Genomic DNA, 20,904 nt, shown 5'->3' on the forward strand with positions numbered 1-20,904 from the left:
GGATTTTTCTGCCTTTTTTTTTTAAAGTCACACCCACCCACCAATAAAGTTTATGGTCTGAAATACAAGCTCAGTTGTATTTTACACTTGGATTTGGGAGCTTGTTAGGGTGGGTTAGCCCCCAGATGCCATAATCAGCCAGCTTCATGGTCACTGTCCTGGGGGAAGAGGAAAGCATAGGTATATTCTGATACACACCCAGCATATGGTGCATTGTGGGAACATCTGTAATACAGGCTTGATTCATGCCTTCAGCTCTGTATTTTGGAGAAGCTGCCCCATCAGTAACTGGGAGATTGATGTCCATAGTTGCGGGTAGACGTGGTTGCTGAAAGTCATAATTCTCAAGTTCGTTGGTTCTTAATTTGTAGGTCCTGTCCCCAGGTTTACTGCAGTGATTCCTGTAAGTGACCAAGTAGTTTTTTGTGGCTTTTGCCACAGCGTGTATGGGCAGGGGCATTCCATCCTCACTGTAAAACCTGTGGAATAACTGACAGCAGTTGGCAGCCTTAGCCGGAATTTCTCAGAAGCTGGGATTGATGGGAGTGAACTCAACTAGGACAGCTCCACTGTTGCCCATTTATTTATCCCCCCTTTCTTCACTTGTTACTTAATAAAGCTAAAAGTATTTGAAACAGGTAAATACTCACTGTGCACAGGCACTGAGTTGTTGCACATCCAAGGAGAGCTCAGTCCTTTAGAATGTTTTGCCTTTCTCTGGAGTTTGCTTTCGTGTATCTGTTACTTGAAAACAACACTGCTGCAACATCAGTTTTTAAGTTTGTTTTATTGCAGCTACTTAGACTTTCTGGGTTTGGTACTTGATACAGTTGTTACTGAATATTATAACTTGTTTTGCTTTTTAAATGGTGATGGAAAATTAAAACATTTTACCATAGTGCATGATGCTGTTACTGCTTGTTTATTTTACATTAAATAGGTGTGATTCATACTGTTTTCAGTCTTATTTTAGTTAAGATTAGGCATATCTTTACAGCATGCTCCAAATATGTAATTTGAGTAATTTTATGACATATTAAATACTTCCAGTCTTCATATTGATGTTTGAAGTACATATGTACCAATAGAAAATGTTGCCAGATTATTTTGTTTTTCCTCAACAGAACTTTATTTCTGATCAAAGGCTTTCAAGATGTGCCTTGTGGGATGTTTGTTTTTTTTGTACTCTGACAGGCACTTAGGATTTTGTGTGCATGCTGACAGATGTTAGACAAATAAGAGCAAAATTACTAGATTTAAAAAAAAAAAAAAAAGACTGGTTAGGGATCACTATTAAAAAACATAAAAAACACAGTTAAACCTCATATCCTTTTGGCTGTCAGAATAAGGTCCTGAGAATGGCAAGTTTACTTGCTCTGTGTGTGTGTAAAAGTAATGAGGAATCGTGATTCGGTGTCTGGTAACAGCAGGGAAATGCAGAATTTTCTGAACAGAAGTCATTGGCTTATTTTGTTTTGGTTGTACCAAAAGGGAAAATCAGGCAAGAGAGTTGTGTCAAATCCTTTGTGCTGAGGCCATTGTGTTGACTGCTGTAGTAATTGCTTGGGTGCCCAGGCTCATTTCTCACAGGTAGTGAAATAATGATGTGATGTGTGCAGAAATCTTACGTACATGAAGGCCCGTGGACCGGGGTGATAATTACACAGTAGTGGTCTTGGGTTTGTGTTTTGTGTCAGGGAATGAGCCGTGAGTGTCCTGCAGAGCTCTGGGTGCATTTCAACCTGCGCAATTAGCAGGAGGATACAGCTGGGTGTGACTGCTCTGCACATCAGTGGGTCAACACAGCACAGGAAACCACTTGTATTTTTCTTGATCTCTTGAAAATTAAAAAGAAATAAGGAAGATGACTTGTTTTTACTGAGTTCAGGTAAATAAAAAGCTTAGATATCAGCAGTATTCAGCCACTATGTGCCTCCAGTAAAGTCCCACTGTGCTCAGCGTTAACCTCTGAGCCCTGGGGACTTCTATAGGGGCTGCACGCGTGCTTTAAGTACAGCTTATGCTCTGTTGGCTTTTGCATGTTTACTGTGAAGTCCAGAGCTTGTTTCTTTAAAAATCAGTTTGGGATTGTTCCTATAAATTTTAATAAGCCTTGCAGCAGGTTCCTAAAATCTTAGGAAATATAGTTAGAAGCATTAAATGAGATGAGAAAAGGAGGAAATTAAATTTAATCTGCTAAGTAATTCAGTCTTCTGAGGGTGGCTGTCACTTTTTTGTCCCTTTGGTGTTCTTTATTTAAAAGTATTCTCCCCTGTGCCTCCTTCCAATCCCGCATCCCAAATCATGGGAAATTGCATCCTGCTCATCTTGAAGCCAGCAGCAAAAAGTGTTGGCTCAGATTCTGGTGGAATCATGAGATTTTTGTGTTGCATATTCAGCATCTAAATATGCTGAATGTCAAAATACTGAAGGATGATAAATGCTCTTTTTTTTCCGTGCATCCATTTTACTGATCCTTGTACCTGAGTTGTATTTTAAACTTTGTTTCTAATTGACTGCCCTTAGAGTTCTACTCTGCCTTGAATCTCATTGTCACTTGAGTTCATGGTGCACAAAACAATGAGTCTACCAAAACAGCCCAAAATGTAAAAATGCATGATAGGTCCGTAACCTTAAAATACGTTTTTGAACTATGGGGTTTCTAGGAATTTTAATAGTGCATATTGGCAAATCTAATTCATAACAGCTTCTGTGTTAGTGTTATGAGGAGAATATTTTTTGTTTGTTTTGACAACTCGTTCTTTCCTTGAATTAATATTAGCATTTATTTTTGAAAATAATGCAAATTTTTTTGAGGGTTTATGGTAAATAAGTGACAGCTCTCACTGAATTTACACCTAGGTAAGAATATAAAGTAAAGGTAAATGCCAAAGGGGTTAGTCTCATGTTACATGTGCAAGACTATAAATCAGGTGAATGTCCAACCTGTCATTTTCAGGTCTTGTTTTTGTATATATTGATGAGATTTTTCAGTAGTTTGCATTTTGTTAGAAAAGTAAATCACTTTGATGTTTTACAGTGTATAAAAGCAGTTATTTACAACAAATTCTTTGAAAGGACATTGTCAAGGGATTTTTCTTTCTTATTTAATCTTTGCACTTGTGAGAATCCCCAGTGATGGGAAAATCCTCTTGCCAGGCTGCTCTCCTCCATTTCATGTGCCTGTTGGTTTGTGATTATAGGGTTACTGATAAGTGTTGTGCTTTTTGGCATTGATGTATTTTTCAGAAAAAAGAATTGAAGCATTTATTTTGAAAAAAGAAAAACACATTTAAAGAATTACATGGACTTTGCAAACAGATTTAAGAAAATGAAAGGTAGGTCAAGTTTTGGGCCTACAAACCTGACAGTGTCCTTTACTTTTAACATGTATACCTTTTATGAGACACTCCTGATAATGGTATGTTAATCAGCAGCAGAAAAATGTGAAAATTACGTTGTTGATCATTAATCTTGATAGCTTTCCTTGTTGCATTTTAGTACATTTTCCAGTGTCAGCAAACCGTGGCAGCCTATTTGAGATTTCTGTTATTTGGGCAAAGTGATTGCTTCAATTACTGTCAGTTTGTACTATAAAAGGTTGTTTTACAAAAAGTTTAAAATACATTTTATTATTATAAATTATTATAATAATACATTATTATGTCAGGGAGAGCTTTCTTACCCTCCAGTCCTGAGTATGCCTAATGGCATTGGCCTCAACTCTTCCTCCTTGGAGTGTAACACAAACAATACACCTTTGTTTCAGGAGCAAAGGGGCAGGAGATGCAGGTTGGATTTGGGAGGGACAAGGACACTGCCCTGCTTAGATAGCTTTTTCCCTGTTAAAAAAAATACATCTTGTGCTAGGGTTGGTCTGGTCACTTTTAAGTCCCCATGCTGTCAAAGGTGTGAAGGTAAAATAATTCACAGCCTTTCCACTCCTGTTTTGGTTGCAAAGCTGGATGATGAGTTCATTAATCCCTTGTTTGTGGGACCCACAGTCAACTGTGCACAGGGCTGGCCTCTCGGGTTCTGCAGCTGAAAACTGGTTTTTCAATTCCCAAGTTTATTTCCATAAGAGCTGGACTAAAATAAGGTTTTGATAGGTTTTTTTCCAGGAGAGCTAATCCAGACTGCAGCTGTGCAGAGGCACTGTGCTGTGAGCCACATGGTGAATAGCTGCTGCTTATGGACAGCTGCTCTGTCTGTCTCTGCACCTTATACCTGGTATTAATTTAGAAAAAATTCCAGCAGCCACTGGCACAGTAGCTGTTACTGGGATAAGAGCTTCCCCACCAGATTATTTCCACATGGGGGCAGGGCAGAAACCCCAGACTAACAGCTGGATTAAAACTGTTGGAAAAGCATTGGGTTTTTTCTTAAATACATTTAGATAACCTTAAGGGCCTGACTTACACCCAGCAAAACCATAAAGTTCAGAGTTAAGGCTTCTCACTCCATCTCTGGTACCCACTGGAGCACTTGGCCCTCCAGCACGGAGATTTTGGAGATCACACACTGTCCCTGGATCCCTGCTCACCCAGGCAAAGCCTTGCCCATGTGAGTGGTGCCGACTGTTCCAGGTAGGTGTATTTACAATACACCTGCTGTCCTGAGCAAGGTGCCGTGTGTGTGTGTTAACACTCTGCTGGTTTCCCTGGAATATTAATGGCCAGTGGCAGCACAGCAGGTGTGGTGGAAAGCCAGCAGCCATAGGGGGAAGGGTACAGATGCAGTGAGAAGCTTTAACTTTTGAGTTTCCTGCCTTCTGTGAGCACGAGTCAGACCCTTAACGTTGTTTTAATGTATTGTTTGTGTTTAATTTTTAGTAAAAATTTGAACACCATCCAGGCTACAGAGGTTGCAGTGGATAAGAAGTTTAAAAGCTTTGGTTCAAGATTACATGAGGCTGCAAGAAAAATTAAAGACATGGAAATGAGGATGGAATGACAGGCTGCTATTTTGCCTCAGAATACTGAAGATTGTAAAGCATTGAGAAATCGAATTCATGACCCTGGAAATCAAGCTCAGATTAAGAAATGTCAGGTTGGTAGGGGTTCCTGAAAGTCTTGAGTTAGGATAAACTGAGATTGTTTTCCCGTAACAAAGATTATAGGGTGTGGGGGTGGATGGTATAATTTTTATTATCTGTGTTACGTGAAATGCTATACCGTATACTTAAACAAGCCAACTAAGTGAAATTATATTTTTAAATTAGTTTCACGTTTGTCGTGTTGAATGTCACTTCTGACCGTTTCACAGTTACTTCTCTCTGGCGCAGAGTTGCATGATTCACTGTAAATGCAGGCATGGAAAACACTGCTCTTAAATACACATTGGTTTCTGCTGCCTCTCAGAGGGTTTGCTGCAAAGCCAAAGGCCTGGTGCAGTATGACATTTCTAGATAAAAAATGGGCAGAACGTATCTAAATGGTGAAAGAGGAAGCTTTTTGTTCAAAAGGTTCTGATTCACAGTGAAGCCATGTCTTCCCAAATGTGACCTTTAAATAGTGGCTACCACTGTGATGAAGTTCCTGTAAGTTAACTTAAGTGGGGAGTTACTGCCTGTGATTCAGTGGCAGGATATTTAGGCAAAAAGATGGTGCAACAGGAAGTCTGTGCTGAAGTTCAGAAAGGATTTTGGCAAGCAAAGGTTTGTAGGGTTTTTGTGGTCAAGGTCACTAGATGTATTTGAGTTCTGGGGATTCTTAAAGCCTTAGATTCTCTCAGGGAGGGTTTGTCCTTCTGGTTGTTTTTTGACTTCTGTTCCTATGCTTTGGGGCTTGGTCTGGCATTCCCCTTAGTACCAATGTTACACACGTAACTTGGTTGAAATATACTGGCGAGAGGGGAAAACCAGACCACGCTTTTGTGTATTTAAGAGAAATCATTATCTTAAAGGGCTCTGTTTAGTGCTGTTATTTTTAATGATTTTCTGATAGCTCTAGTCAGAAAAGTGTTTCTTAGAAGTGAGAGTTTTTAATCTCATCTTCGTTTTTCAGTTTGGACCATGTTTCCTACTGTTGACAGAGGTGCTTTAGTTGTAGCTCTAAGGGAATCACCTGTGCCGTATTTTTCCTCATTCATCTGCAACAACTTCAGTATCAAAGTTCTGGGTTTTTTAAAATTTTATTTTAGCTAGCATTCAAACTTTTTGTTGAAGTTCTGGCTTTGCTGTACTGACAAGACCATGACCATAACATTTCAGTTGTCAAGTGAGCGCAGTTACTCTAAGGAAAATGAATAGGTCTTGCAATGTCATTTTTTTCATTTGTTTCTAGACATAATTGCATTTTATTAATGCTATTATATATACTGTTTTTAAAGAAATGTGAACAAGTCTATAGCATGCTTTATCCTAGGATGTTTTTAAGTAAATTTAATGTGGAGTTTTATAATTAAATTCCCTTTAAAGCATAGAATTGTTCCCTGAGTAACTAAGTATTTTTATGTGTTTGTGTCCTGTACCACATTACTAGTATGTTATTTATTTACTAAATATGTCTGTATGAGGGTGATGTGGCCATTTCTGGTTCAAGCAAGTATGAACAGTAAAGTTCAACATGCACTGTTTTCAAAAATTACGTTTTAAAGTCTCCCATTTAGTTTTGGTGGCTGGATATTTTTGAAGTAACATGTAGCAGAAGCATTTCTAAGCTTATCTATCATAGTAGAGGTTAGGACTGGGTGTTTTTACAACAGAGGATAATTTCCATGGAAAACTTAGCTGGTGGGTACTTTTCCCATCTGAATGCCTCTCTGTTATGGTGAGAGTACTGCAGAGTGAGTCCATTGGCATCATCAGATGTTGGGAGATGCTGGAAGTAGAACAGAGAAGAACCAAATGTAGTGACTCTTGTTCTGTTGTCTCTAGGTATAAAACCTGTTTGAATAGATAGAGAATTTAAATGCCAGATTGCAGTGGGACTGGGCTATCCTGAGTTGGTGTCTTGGGGTCTAAATTTGACCAAACCAGAACAGTTGGTTAGGAGTGGACACATAATTTTTGGGTTTGGGCTCGGCCATTGAGAGGAACTGTGAGGGCAGCAGTCTCTGGAGCTGTCTTTCAGCCCCAGGACCAGAGCCGGGTCCCAGGGGAGAAGTTATATGCTGCTTCTGTTGAGTTGTGAAAATCTCTCTTCCCAGCAGCTGGTTTTCTTCACCAGATACCTTGTACAGCTGGGATTCTACTGGTATTCTATCCACTTAAAATGCAGATACCAGTCTTTCAGGACTTACTTTCTGGCACAGGCTGGGGCTTAAGATGCAGGGATTGCTTGTAGAATTTAACTGGAGCACCTCAGTCTTTTGCATTAATGTTGGACTGACTTGGATTATCAAGCAAATAAGCAATGTTTTAAAATTCACACTGAAACAAAAATATGTGTTGAAATCTGTATACTAGAAATATCTAGCCTGATTCACTTTTCAGTGCTTAAAACTTATTTTGAAAGAGGAAAAAAGATCATGTACTTTACTCTTCATTTTGCTTTTCATTATCTCCTCAGGAAGTCCCTTTTTTCCACTCCTGCTTAACTACTTTTTGTAAATGTAATGGTTTAATATTATTGCCTCGAGTACTTCTGTGTATTTATAGCATCTGTATTGTTCAAAAGATGCTCTCTAAATATCTTAAGGATTACTTTTCATTTCCAGACTCTGTAAAGAGGATGTAAATGAAGTTTTCAGTTTGGACTGATACTCCTTCTCCCAGATATTTGACGAGAATTTCTTTGTCACTCCAGTGTTCAGAGTGTGGTGTTGATTTAGGGAGGGACATTTTTTTCATGTTTTATAAGAGTTTTCAGTGATGGATTAAGTATGATGTGTTTGACTAAGCTATATAGAACTGTTTATGAAACTTTCTAAATCTAAGCAGACCTACATAGATCAGCAATTTGCCTGTTAACTTGGACACTGGATCCTCAGTAAATGCAAAATTTTGCTGTTGTAGGCTTTTTTTAAGTTAAATTTTAGTCTCAGCAAAATCATCATTATATATGTAAATTGAATACTCAAATCCTTACTGAGTTGCTTATGATATTCCATAAGCTACACTCTTATTGCAAGCCTGGACAAGAGATTTCTCACTCTGTCTAGAGCTCACAAAGGTGTGGAATCCAGTCAAAACCTAAGGGCTGGATAAGGTTGCACAGACACTTCTTACTAGTGCAGCAAGGATGTATCTTTAAAAAACAAGTATACTACTCCCTTAGTGGTTTTATCCATCTTTCATAATTCAGCCTTCTGAACCTCCATGGAATGTTTTCTAAGGTCTTCTGTGTTCGTTTGACAGCTGAGTGTAAACTTGTTCCTGTTTTATTAGCTTCAGTCCTTGAAATCTTTTTCTGCCATCAGAATAAACAAGACTAGCTATAACCTATTTTTAATCACATTTGCATGGCCTGAATAACAAGTCTTCTCTGTTTCTTTGTAGGCATTCGACCTCCGATCATGAATGGGCCCATGCACCCGCGCCCTTTGGTAGCGTTGCTGGATGGCAGGGATTGTACAGTAGAAATGCCTATTTTGAAGGATGTAGCCACAGTGGCATTTTGTGATGCTCAGTCTACACAAGAAATTCATGAAAAGGTAATATTTAACAGGTACAATTGAGGTGTTTTAGGAAATGCAAATACTGTAATGATTCGGACCAGTGTTGTGTCAGTTGTGACATTGTTGTTAAAATGTACGTGGTGAGCTGTGCTTTTGTGTAGTGTATTATTCTTGGCTGGATGTTGTCCCTCTGCATACCTGCTGAGTCAGATTCATGGAGAGACCTAGAAATGCTCCTTGGAAACATTTCTGTTGCTCAGCAGCCTTTGCCTGGAAAGACAAATCTCAGTATGGGATTTTCTGCGTGGGGAACTTTCTGATTTCTTTGTTTAGCCAAGGAATTGTGCAGATTGGGTTAGGCAGCCTTGTGCACTGAGAATTATTACTGCAGAAGAGTTTCAAAACAAATGCTAACCCAAAATTTACGTGGAAAATGTAGTGAATGTCAACCTAACTTGAGAACACGTGCAAGGAATTGAAAACTTCTCAGTCTTCATTCATAACGGATCTGCAGAGGTAGTGTTTGTTGAGGGTTTTAAATAAAATAAAGCTTAATTTATAAGGTTCAAAGACAATACATGTTTTTTTTAATCTAGAGAAAACCCAAGCTTTTTTTCTCAGTTCCCTTTTATTATATATCAAAAATTAAAATGGGATAGAATGCCTGTTTCTGTATATTTCTTTTCAATCATGTTGAGAAGTTGCTTCTATTTTACTGTTTTGTTTTCCTATCTCACAGCACCGTTAGAAGTTAAATGGATTCCATTTACAAGGACTAAATGACACATGGAGAATAAGTAATATAAATGCTGTTCTACTTTTATTAGTAGATGAGAGCAGGCTGCTCTTTGGGTGAACACTATAGCGTTGGCTACTGCACCACCTGTATAGTTTTATGATTTGCTTAGTAAAATCAGCATAATTTACTTCTGGTGCATCAAGACTGGGGAATTCCTGTGTGCCATTAATGCCTTGCATAAAAAAAATGGGTATTTTCAGTTATCAGTGGTGTGTAATAAATGAACTTTTCAGATCCTGAGACTGAGTGTGTGTCTCTCAAATTGCAGGTTTGGAAAAGTAATTGAATAACTGATGAGTGACGTAGGTAATCTGTTGCTGATCTTCACAACAATGCTGTCTTGAGGGGAGTATACTAAAGGTTGCATACTTTGCTTTTTATTATACAACAATAATTAATTCTTAATGATCTCAGTAATACATCAGGAAAATAGATTTTCACTAGCTATCAGTACAACACCGTAATACAGATTTTCACTTTTCTAAAGGATGAGGCAATCCCAAAATGTTTGGGTCTGCAAGGTAGTAAATTTTGGCAACAAAAATCACAAACCTAAATTCATTATCCTGTTGTATTCCTTTAACACTGACTGAGAGAGCAGATTTATGAAGTGTTGAGCACTGTTCACTTCTGTGTGAAAAGTGTTCACTGTTTCATCTGCCATGAAAAATGACAGTAGAAATGCCTATTTTGAAGGATGTAGCCACAGTGGCATTTTGTGATGCTCAGTCTACACAAGAAATTCATGAAAAGGTAATATTTAACAGGTACAATTGAGGTGTTTTAGGAAATGCAAATACTGTAATGATTCGGACCAGTGTTGTGTCAGTTGTGACGTTGTTAAAATGTACGTGGTGAGCTGTGCTTTTGTGTAGTGTATTATTCTTGGCTGGATGTTGTCCCTCTGCTTACCTGCTGAGTCAGATTCATGGAGAGACCTAGAAATGCTCCTTGGAAACATTTCTGTTGCTCAGCAGCCTTTGCCTGGAAAGACAAATCTCAGTATGGGATTTTCTGCGTGGGGAACTTTCTGATTTCTTTGTTTAGCCAAGGAATTGTGCAGATTGGGTTAGGCAGCCTTGTGCACTGAGAATTATTACTGCAGAAGAGTTTCAAAACAAATGCTAACCCAAAATTTACGTGGAAAATGTAGTGAATGTCAACCTAACTTGAGAACACGTGCAAGGAATTGAAAACTTCTCAGTCTTCATTCATAACGGATCTGCAGAGGTAGTGTTTGTTGAGGGTTTTAAATAAAATAAAGCTTAATTTATAAGGTTCAAAGACAATACATGTTTTTTTTAATCTAGAGAAAACCCAAGCTTTTTTTCTCAGTTCCCTTTTATTATATATCAAAAATTAAAATGGGATAGAATGCCTGTTTCTGTATATTTCTTTTCAATCATGTTGAGAAGTTGCTTCTATTTTACTGTTTTGTTTTCCTATCTCACAGCACCGTTAGAAGTTAAATGGATTCCATTTACAAGGACTAAATGACACATGGAGAATAAGTAATATAAATGCTGTTCTACTTTTATTAGTAGATGAGAGCAGGCTGCTCTTTGGGTGAACACTATAGCGTTGGCTACTGCACCACCTGTATAGTTTTATGATTTGCTTAGTAAAATCAGCATAATTTACTTCTGGTGCATCAAGACTGGGGAATTCCTGTGTGCCATTAATGCCTTGCATAAAAAAAATGGGTATTTTCAGTTATCAGTGGTGTGTAATAAATGAACTTTTCAGATCCTGAGACTGAGTGTGTGTCTCTCAAATTGCAGGTTTGGAAAAGTAATTGAATAACTGATGAGTGACGTAGGTAATCTGTTGCTGATCTTCACAACAATGCTGTCTTGAGGGGAGTATACTAAAGGTTGCATACTTTGCTTTTTATTATACAACAATAATTAATTCTTAATGATCTCAGTAATACATCAGGAAAATAGATTTTCACTAGCTATCAGTACAACACCGTAATACAGATTTTCACTTTTCTAAAGGATGAGGCAATCCCAAAATGTTTGGGTCTGCAAGGTAGTAAATTTTGGCAACAAAAATCACAAACCTAAATTCATTATCCTGTTGTATTCCTTTAACACTGACTGAGAGAGCAGATTTATGAAGTGTTGAGCACTGTTCACTTCTGTGTGAAAAGTGTTCACTGTTTCATCTGCCATGAAAAATGACTATTTTTCACCTATCTTTAGAGTAGAGGAATATCTGTATTTTAGATACAATGTTGCTTTGCTAAATACGAAATTGTTTTCACAAAAGGTTTTAAAATCAAGAGTTGCATATTTAAAGGAGTATCTGAAATGTTCATGTGTTTATGAATGCACATTTGTGGCCATACTAAATGATGGTGTCCTGTTAATTGAGATCTAGATTTTGATAATAGATACTAAGAAGAGCCACTGAATTAACAGGCTAGCAGATACAGATGCACTTAGTGTGAAGTTGCCGGGAGCAAGCCAGAGGCTGGGAAGTTCAGGATGGGATTTGAAAGGTGATTGACATTGTTTGATCCTCTTAGATGGGTGACTGTAGATGAACTGGGGGGGGAAGACATGAACCAAGAATCAGATGGGGAGGAAAGGAGTGAAAGACTCAGAAAGATGTTTAGGAAAGTAGGAACCTATATTAACTCAGCTTGCACAGTTGTGGAGCCTTGATCACAGGGGTTTGAGGAGTCAGAGTTTGAGGAATTAACATTCTGGAACCTGAAGAAGGAATTTCTGCTGGTCGTGAGAGTTTCAGGGACAAGACTGTGGTTTAAAATATTGTCTTTTTAGTATTTAAAGGAAATAGAGTGGAAAGCGGAATTTATCGTAGCTTGTGAAATAGCAAAGCACAAGCTATGTAGGTTTTCATAGAAGAGCAAGCAGCCAGAGATTTTAACACATACAGAAAGGAGGAAAAGAAGTGATGATTTGAATGCCATTTGTGTGCAGGGTGAAAATCAGGATACTTCACTGTGTGTGCTCGTTAAAGGAAGTTTTCTCCAAACTGGTTAATGCCTGAGTTGCAGTTCTGTAGCAGTTCCCTTCTGCCAAGAGTTCATTTGTCAATCACTTCTTATGGCTGAGGAGATTAAAGTGTGGAAAATAAGTAACAAGTTGTAATGTTGCAAATAAATAATAACATGTAGTAGAACTCTGCTTCATCTCAGCAAAGCATTCGTTCCCTGTTCCACTGTTCTGGAAGGCAACTTGGATGGTGAAGATAACATTTCCTTCCTTCAGAAAAATGCGGCTGCTAGTGCTTAAGTGAATACTGACATTTACTGAGAGTGACCCAAGGTTTTGAAATAACTTTGTGGTTAGAGGACACTTACTACACTTCCTCAGAAATTACTCGTGTGTGAGATTCTGCTAGTTTTTGGTTTGTCTCTTTATTTCCCATTCTCCCTAGAAAAAGCAGTTTATTTTCAAGCCAGTCTGCAAGGCTGCAATAGATGTGTTTATCCCTTAACCCCTAAGTTCTGTTTTATTGTAGATGTTGTGAAGTTGAGCATTACGTTTGTCAAACTCTTATCATGGCATAACTGGGAGTTCGGTTCACTGCATCCTATCTGAAAACTTCTGTCACTTAGGGTAAAATATTTTAAGATTTCAGTGTTTAAATTTCTTTCTTATGAGAGATTGCATTACTGTCTATAAAAGTTGCTCACTGTGCTTAAATTGGCTATTATTTTACAATTAATGATGTGTAAATAAGTTCTGTCAGTAACTATCTTAGACTGCTTTCAGGTGTACACAGTGTTTTGGTTTGTTCTGCCAAAAAATAGAGTTGTTCATCCAAAAAAATTATTTAAAAACACTTAGCTTGCTTCCATCCTCCTTCCAGGGTCAACTTTCTTTTTTCACTGGCTCATGCTCTGTTGTCTGTTCACCTCTTTTTCCCAATCCCTCTTCGTCTCAGTGCCGTTCACAGTTTGCTGCTTTTCCTGGCTCCTTGGCAGCCTACCGAGCACTCTGATTCCTGCAGTATTGCTGCTCTTTTCCACTTCTGTACCTTTGAAGACATGACAGACTCAAGCACACCCTTGAGGTCTTTATGTTGCCTGAGATTTTTTTGAGTTCATGTTCTTTGCTTTTTGGGCTACCTGACCTTTGCCCTATGTTCTGTAACATGGAAGTGCTGTGTAGATTCAGAGGGATAAATATAAACATGCTGTGCAAGAGCTGGTAATAGGCATCTCGACCAAGCAGAGAGAAAATAGTGATTCTTGCAAACCCAAATGAAAAGACAGGAAGCACAACTGATGAAGAATGGTCTTTAAAACAAAATGTACTGGCTGGAAAGAAATCAAGAGTTTATTTGAAGCTGAGTACATTTTTTCATTCTCTTTTTTCTGTATTTATGTGCTTTCCTACATCTTGTTGCAAATCAAGTAGAAGAAAAAAGTGTGTGGTTGACTGGATTTACAGCTTCAAGCACTTACCCAGTTCACCAGAACACTGATGAGAGCACTGAGTAGTCTTTGGGTGGAAGTGGGAACAGAGTCTGTCAGGTAAACCAGTGCCCCAACCTTGAGGTAGAATGTGTTGGATCCTTTGACTTCTGTTTTCTGAGCACAACATAAAATGATTTTCAAAAGGATACTACATTTCCATGTTTGTAGTTTTAAGTTAAAAAAAAATTAAAGCTGAACTTCCTGTTCAATAGAACTTGAAAGTTTTCAGTCACACTTTTACAGAGGAATTAAATGTAGAAACAGTTGTAGTGATGGCAGTTTTATCAAAGACCATTTTAAAGAAGAGCTGAAAAGCAGCAAATGTTTTGAAACTGATAGAAACAAATTCAGAATGGTGCTGTTGTTCAGCTCTTTGATTTGTCCCTGTTACAGCAATGGTTAAGTGAGATAATTTTTCCAGTTTCCAGTTCTTTGTTTAGCAGTAAAGCTTGTGTTTACACCATCAGTGCTGTTTATATTCATGATGCAGTTGAAGCATTTTAGTTTTCCATCAGATTTAAATTCTCAAAGAACATAGGTTGAAAGGAAGCAGCCTTGTTGTAAACAATAACGTCTGTTTGGGAGTAAGTTGTCACCTCGGAGCTGATCCAAAACCTTGTAAATGTACTGAAACCGAATGAGCTTTGGATCAGATTCCTCATGAAAGACTTCAGAAAAACCTGGGTTTATGCATTGTCACCAGGGACTTCCATGACTCCATAATATCCTTAGGTATAGGTGTTCAATCCATTGTAGTGTTTGATAGACTTGACCTGAATTCAGCCTTATGAATAGATGCAGTTCAGCCTTATTAGTAGACAAACTATCACATGGAACTGCTGTTTAAGATTTTTCATTGGAACTTACTATTTAGTAAAAATGTTTTCAGAGTCTGTATTCTCAAATGGATTTCTGTCATTAAAATTGCATGTAACAGTCAGTAAATCCTGACTTGGAAATACTGGCTTCAATATAGTATTTAAAAGGAAGTTTGGTATAGACTATACAGATTATTTATGTAGTTGTGTGTCTATTTGTATGTATATATTTTTAATATTAATTTTTAGAAGACTAGAAATACACTATCATATATATATATGTCACATGTATATAGATGTAGTTTATATAGTGTGTGGATATATAGGCTTTTAGAGAGTGTGTTTTCAGGACCCTGCAAGTAAGTTTTGTTTGTTTGTGTAAAATATTTATATTTGTATTTATGGACAGTATAAACATAAGTATTAATGTTTAGGGTCCTCACTAGAGAGTATCCTGGCTGAATAAAGTTTATATAAAATGGGTGGGTTACTGACAGCACCATGGATCATAGGAGCCTAACAGGGAGCTGAGAGCTTGTAAAGAGAAGCAAGAACTTGTAAAAAGCAGCACAATCTAACAGAGCTTTGGAGAGCTACTAAATACCACTCGAGCACACTGGCTTTTCTTTTTAGCTTTAATGGTGTTGGTTTCACATGGGCCTTTTGCAGTGATGTAGGGAGGCTTTGAGAACAGCTCTGAGTCTCTGCAGCCTTCCCCGTGTGACAGACTATTGGTTACAAATTCTACGCGCAGCTGCTTTTTGCAAGTTAAATAAGGCAAGGCCTACTCCGTTTTGGTAAAGTACATTTGTTCCACCCAAATGTGCAAAATATCTCAAGTCTGTTGGTGACACTGGAACATACTTTTTTTTAGGGATGACACATCAAACTTCAAGAAATGCAACGCTTTGTACTTTCTAGAACCAGATGAAATACAGCACTTTCTAGTGATGATTTTTGTTTTTAAGATTGATACCTTGTCATATTCAACATGTAATTTATAATTTGTTTTTCTTTGCATTGAAGTACTTCGGCATTTTATCTACTGTGTTATGTTTCTGTACTCTGGATTTGATCCATGAGCATCTGGGATCAGCCTCTCGTAGTCAAATCTAGAAGTGTCTTCAGATGCTTCAAGAAAAGGAGGCCTTGCTGTTTAGTTCTTAGCATGTTGTGATAGGTTTATGTGTTTTTGTAAAAGTAAGCAAGATAGTCAGAGTTCTTCCCCACATAATGAGACGTGTGTCACAGTGGTGACTATGCGATGTTTGGCATGATGGCTAAAATAGTGTAGTGCTGAAAGAAGGGGGAAAAAATGTAGATGGGAAAATGTTTAAGAAAGATTTCGACCTTTGGTAATCAGTACTCAGGATTTGTTAAGTTCTTGGAAATAAAAATGTCTCCTACTACTGTGTCATCTGTTCCCTAAGACCCTTGGTGACCTGGCATGTTGTGAAAGCAGAGTAGTCATTTTGAGGCTGAAGAACAGCAGAAAGATGTGTCCAAGCTGTTGTGATTGGAAAAGCTGTCAGCTTACAGAATAGGGAACGAAAAAGACTCAACAGTGAGCTGTAGCTCCACCTGGAAGGAAGTCCAAAGGCACAGAAATTAGGCAGGTGAGCTACATAATCATTTGGTAACAGAAGGAAGCCAACTTATGTCCTGTGTTTCAGCTTTTGCCTCAGATCCTTTATTCCCAGAGAGCACAGTTGCAGTGTGATGGTGGTCTGACTGCCACTACTCAGGCTGGTCTGGAATTTCTGCCTTGCCTGCTATCTCACTCACAAGTTTTATCTCTTTGTAGTAAAATTGTTCTTGAATTTGATAAAAATTCCATCAAGTTCATTGTGGAAAATGATGGTGAAGAAACACATGTTCTTCCTGGTTTTTTCAATGTATCCACCACTTCTGATAAATCATCAGTAAATTGCTCCTATGCACAGTTACTTTTTTCTAAAGATAATTTCATTTTCTGGAGTTGTTGATATTTAATTAAATTATCAAATTAATGTGATAAAACATACTTGCAGGGTATTACATTTTTAGCAGTGGATTTCCTTGCTAACTAGCCCATAATCCTAGGAGAGGCTCAGTCACTAAAAAGAAATTCTAAAAGATTTGTCACTTGCATTTGCTTGTTCCATATCCCATGCGATGGGTAAATAACTGCCTGTGGAAATGGCTAGTGTCATTAAGCATTAAGCTATAGCTAGGAAATATTTTTCCTTGTATTGAACACATTCCCAAGCTTTCCAGTAGTTTTCTGTCTCCTCCTAGTGCCAAGCCATAACCTAAATGGGCCCAAAAAATGTGGTGTAATGGATCCAGACTAGTGCTATTAAGAGTCCAAATGCCAGTCTTGACTGGCTGAGTTAATAAAATATGCATGACTGTGAGATGAAAATTTGCTTCCCAAAGTGAATCACTGATTTTAAAACAAAAATGTCTGAGCCAGTTCAGCTGTGCTTTAACCCGTGTTGGATGCAGTCCTTAAAGCAGTGGCAGCTCTGCACCCCAAAATACACACACCACTGGCATTTTCCAGTCTGGGAGAGGAGGGGTCTGGTTGTCAGAGAGCCTTGGGGGTGTGTCCTCAGAACTTCTAAGCTTCTTCAATTTTTGCTCATCTGACAGCTACACAGATGATGTTTTCTCCTGCAGCACAGCCATCCAGAGCAGGACAGGGGAAAATATATGTGATAGAACACAGAATAGGGGACGTGGCTTGTTGGAGACAACCAGGATATCATAAAGAACTTGACCTTGAAGCAGCAAGTGCTGCGACTGAATTTGAAGAAATTTCCACACACTGAGACTGGGAGATTCTTGAACAATTTTATTTCAGCCTCTAGTGGGAGCAGAAATAACCTAAGAGCATTTTAGGTGGGCTCCCTGGTCCTAAGAGGGACTGTTTCTTGTGTAGGGTGCCTCAGCCTTGGTCCATGCCAGCTGTAATGTCACTGGAGAAGCAAACCCAGTAAACTGCTTTGGGTTTTTATTAACCCTGTGTAACAGGTCAAGGTAACACACACTCTGGTGAGTGCAGTCTTTCTGATTGGATGGATGTAATCTCCAAAGGACTTTTTTGCACCATTAAAATCAAGGAGTTTTGTGTGTGTGTAATCATTTTATAAGTTCACAGCCTACAGCTGGTCTTTGAATTACGTTGTAGCTACATTCTTGAAGGATGTGTAATTTGTAATTTTTTTTCAGTTTTTACTAGTAAATGCAAATTCTGCTCAAAGGAATCTGGTCTTTATCTGACTTAGAACTGAGGTTCTCAGTCCAGAAACACATGTTGAAATAGCATAAATAATTTTGTGAAGTATTCAGTGCTTCTCTTTCATTTTTTCTTAATGTATTTTAATTTCAAATATTGCTGCCGATCCTGGGTTCCAACAGTTGTAATCCTCTGTGTGCAATACCATGCTTTGCTGCAATCGTTTTTTAAAAATTATGTATGTTGATTGTTTTTACTGACCTTGCAGTACACTAGGAAATGCTCATATGAGTAGAAATAACTCAGATGACAGAATCTGTACATGTACCAGACCCAAAAGTCAGTTGAGTAAGAAGTTTAGAGCCTCTGCACAACTTTTATGTGAAGTGTGTCATAGGAATCTCTTGAAGTCATTACAGCTGGCTTAGCTACTGAAATGATTTGTGCATGTTTTATGCCTCGTAGAACGATTAGAATATTAGCTAGTGCATTGAAGGTACAAGCACAGGGAAGTGTTTTGAAGAAGTAAAATTGTGCAATTTGCATATAAAGAGGAAAATACTCTCTGCTGAAAAAATCCAAAAAATAAACTTGTATCAGCTGTGTGGGGTGCAGTGTCACTGTTTGATAGCAGAATGTAAAACTCCTGGGCATGTCTGGCTCCCTTCTCCATACCTCTTCCCTTCTTTCTCTCCCTACTCCACACCCCTTCCTCTTAAGTGCTCTTGAGTAGGTTGGATGCACTCTAACGTAATTTAGCTTATCAGGGGCTTCTGATTATCTTCTAATTTTGCTTTTTTGGTTCTCTTACAAATTTGGAGGTTTTTTCTGCAGCATTTTTGCTTTCATGCAATTTCTTATTTCTCAGAGGCTTTATGTTTTCCTGGATAATGTCAAGTTTGCCATCTCAGTTAATACCAATTTATGTGACATCCAGTTTTCCATTGGTGAGAGCTTATTTGCAGTATCAATAAACTGAGGGACAAACACTTTTGTTCTTGTGTGAATTGACCGATTTCACTCTCTGTTGTCGAAGGGGTTTATGATCACTGAATGTTTTCTATTCAGGTATCAAATGGTTTAATAGGGCAGTGAATGCCTGTACCACTGTGTGTGGTGAAGAGATACTGCTCTGTAACTCCATTCAAAGCTGAATGTCAGCTGCCTAAGCATAAAATATTCACTGTTTGTGGGGAGTGTTTGCTCCCACGTTGGGCTGCTTCTGCATGTGCAGATGCAGTCCGGTGGCACTTGTACATGGGGTCAGTATGGCAGAGCATTTCCTGTGCAATGAAGAGAGTTTTCCCTCTTATTAAGAGCACAAGTACAGATCATGTAGTTCTTTCAAAGCTGATCCTATCATGTTAGAATGGAGACTTCAGATGGAAAAAGACTTACTAAGAGGCTGGAAGATACTTGGAGAAATTACCTTTAAAAAAACTCTGAATCTGTATTTAATGCTTTTATGGTCTTTTTATACTTGAAAATAAGTGTATGAGATTAAGCTGAGATTCTGTGAAAGACAAACATAAAATAAGGTTTTTTTCTTCCATTTTATTTATAGGTACTAAATGAAGCAGTGGGTGCACTGATGTATCACACCATAACTTTAACTCGTGAAGACCTGGAGAAATTCAAAGCACTTCGAATAATTGTCCGAATTGGCAGCGGTTTTGATAATATTGACATCAAATCTGCTGGAGATTTAGGTATGGCTCTTACAGACTTTGTTTTGCATCTTATACTTGCCTCCAGAAATGTGATAACATCTAAATCTTTGTATTAATGTTTTCTGTGTATTTTATAGTAGCATCGTATGTAAGCTGTATAATTTTCTCATCAGAGTATAAAACTCATTATGGAGATACTAGCATTAGTTAATTAAGTGATGATATTAACAGCTTTGTGGCAGGATGACAATCCGCCTGTTCAATACAAACCCAAGGAGTAAGGCCATAATTTTTCATTTCTTTCTGTTTTACCCCAGTTGTATATTTTAACTGCTACTGCTGTAATCCAATTAAAAAATATAATTCCATCACCATGGCATACTACTTTGGTTTGAATAAAAAATGAGATCATTATCAACTGTCTGAGACTTATTTATGATGCATGAGTTTTAGTACTAAACCACTCCATAAAATAGAAATACCGATTTTATAGGAGAATCAGTTGTTGCTGTTTCAGAATAAATTGAGCTATGGGAACTCTGAAAAGGTGGTGCTTAACGTTTGACTGCAAAAAAAGCAGCAATCTGATTTGTACTTCCCCTTACTTTAGGTTAAACTGTGTCCTACCTGTAATCTAAAGGTCAGCCTATCACTTGGAGTAAAGATAATCTTCCGTTTATTTTCCAAGATTGAGGAGACCAAGTATGTTTCCCATTATGCTCTGGGAAGATCTTGGAATCTTTATTTCAGTGTGGCAGTGCTTAGTCCTAGCAATAACCTCACTGATGTAGTGGAGGAGCTGGAGTGTGGTCTGTTTATCAGCTGATGATAGTAAACTATTCACCTGTTGTAATGATGGCAGAGCCTTAACCACTCCTTGCTAAGTTTTATAAAGAACAGGTCTGGGCTGAAAGTATGCAAGGCTGTGTTCTGCCTGTTTTAACTAGTGCCACAGTCAGGCACATGTTGTGAGCCCCAGAAAACCTCTGTGTGTGGAGAGATTGGCTTGGGGTAAAATCCTAGATCAAAAGCCAGAATGTAGGTGCAGATCAAAGGCTCTGACCAGTCAGGAGCCCAATTTATGCAGAAAATCCCCGATAAGAGGAAGATCTTCACAGGTTTGCTGGCTGTTTCTTCTGCAGGTCTCTGTGCTGGATTGTAACCAAAGTTTATAACTTAAGTGCAGTCACATAATTCTTCAAGCCAGAGTACAGCAAATTTGAGAGTCTCATTCATATGAAATGCTAAATGGCCACATTGCTCATTATTCAGTTCCTATCTTGTGATTAGACTGAGTTACAAAGTTAATGTCCAAGCTGTCTGTGCATCCCTTAATTCACAAAGTATTATTGTCCACTCAGTCAAATGCTAGTAAATGCTGG

General features: G+C 38.1%; 1 protein-coding gene across 6 annotated transcripts in view; it reads left to right on the top strand.

The window, feature by feature from the left end:
* Positions 1–20,904, top strand: part of CTBP1 (C-terminal binding protein 1) — a 232,606-nt gene that overhangs the window by 186,302 nt on the left and 25,400 nt on the right. For 2 of the 6 annotated variants that reach the window (XM_017727765.1, XM_017727764.1), the window contains exons 3-5: positions 8,441–8,523; positions 10,040–10,111; positions 19,417–19,561. In XM_017727765.1, the coding sequence (XP_017583254.1) occupies positions 8,441–8,523; positions 10,040–10,111; positions 19,417–19,561 (300 nt within the window). Of the gene's footprint in view, positions 1–3,253; positions 3,339–4,832; positions 5,050–8,440; positions 8,596–10,039; positions 10,112–19,416; positions 19,562–20,904 lie in introns of those variants that run through there. The other 4 variants (XM_008645106.2, XM_008645105.2, XM_017727767.1 and 1 more) reach the window with 3 other exon arrangements.

This window comes from Corvus brachyrhynchos, unplaced genomic scaffold (genome assembly GCF_000691975.1).
Source record: "Corvus brachyrhynchos isolate BGI_N302 unplaced genomic scaffold, ASM69197v1 scaffold80, whole genome shotgun sequence".
Lineage (NCBI taxonomy): Eukaryota > Metazoa > Chordata > Aves > Passeriformes > Corvidae > Corvus > Corvus brachyrhynchos.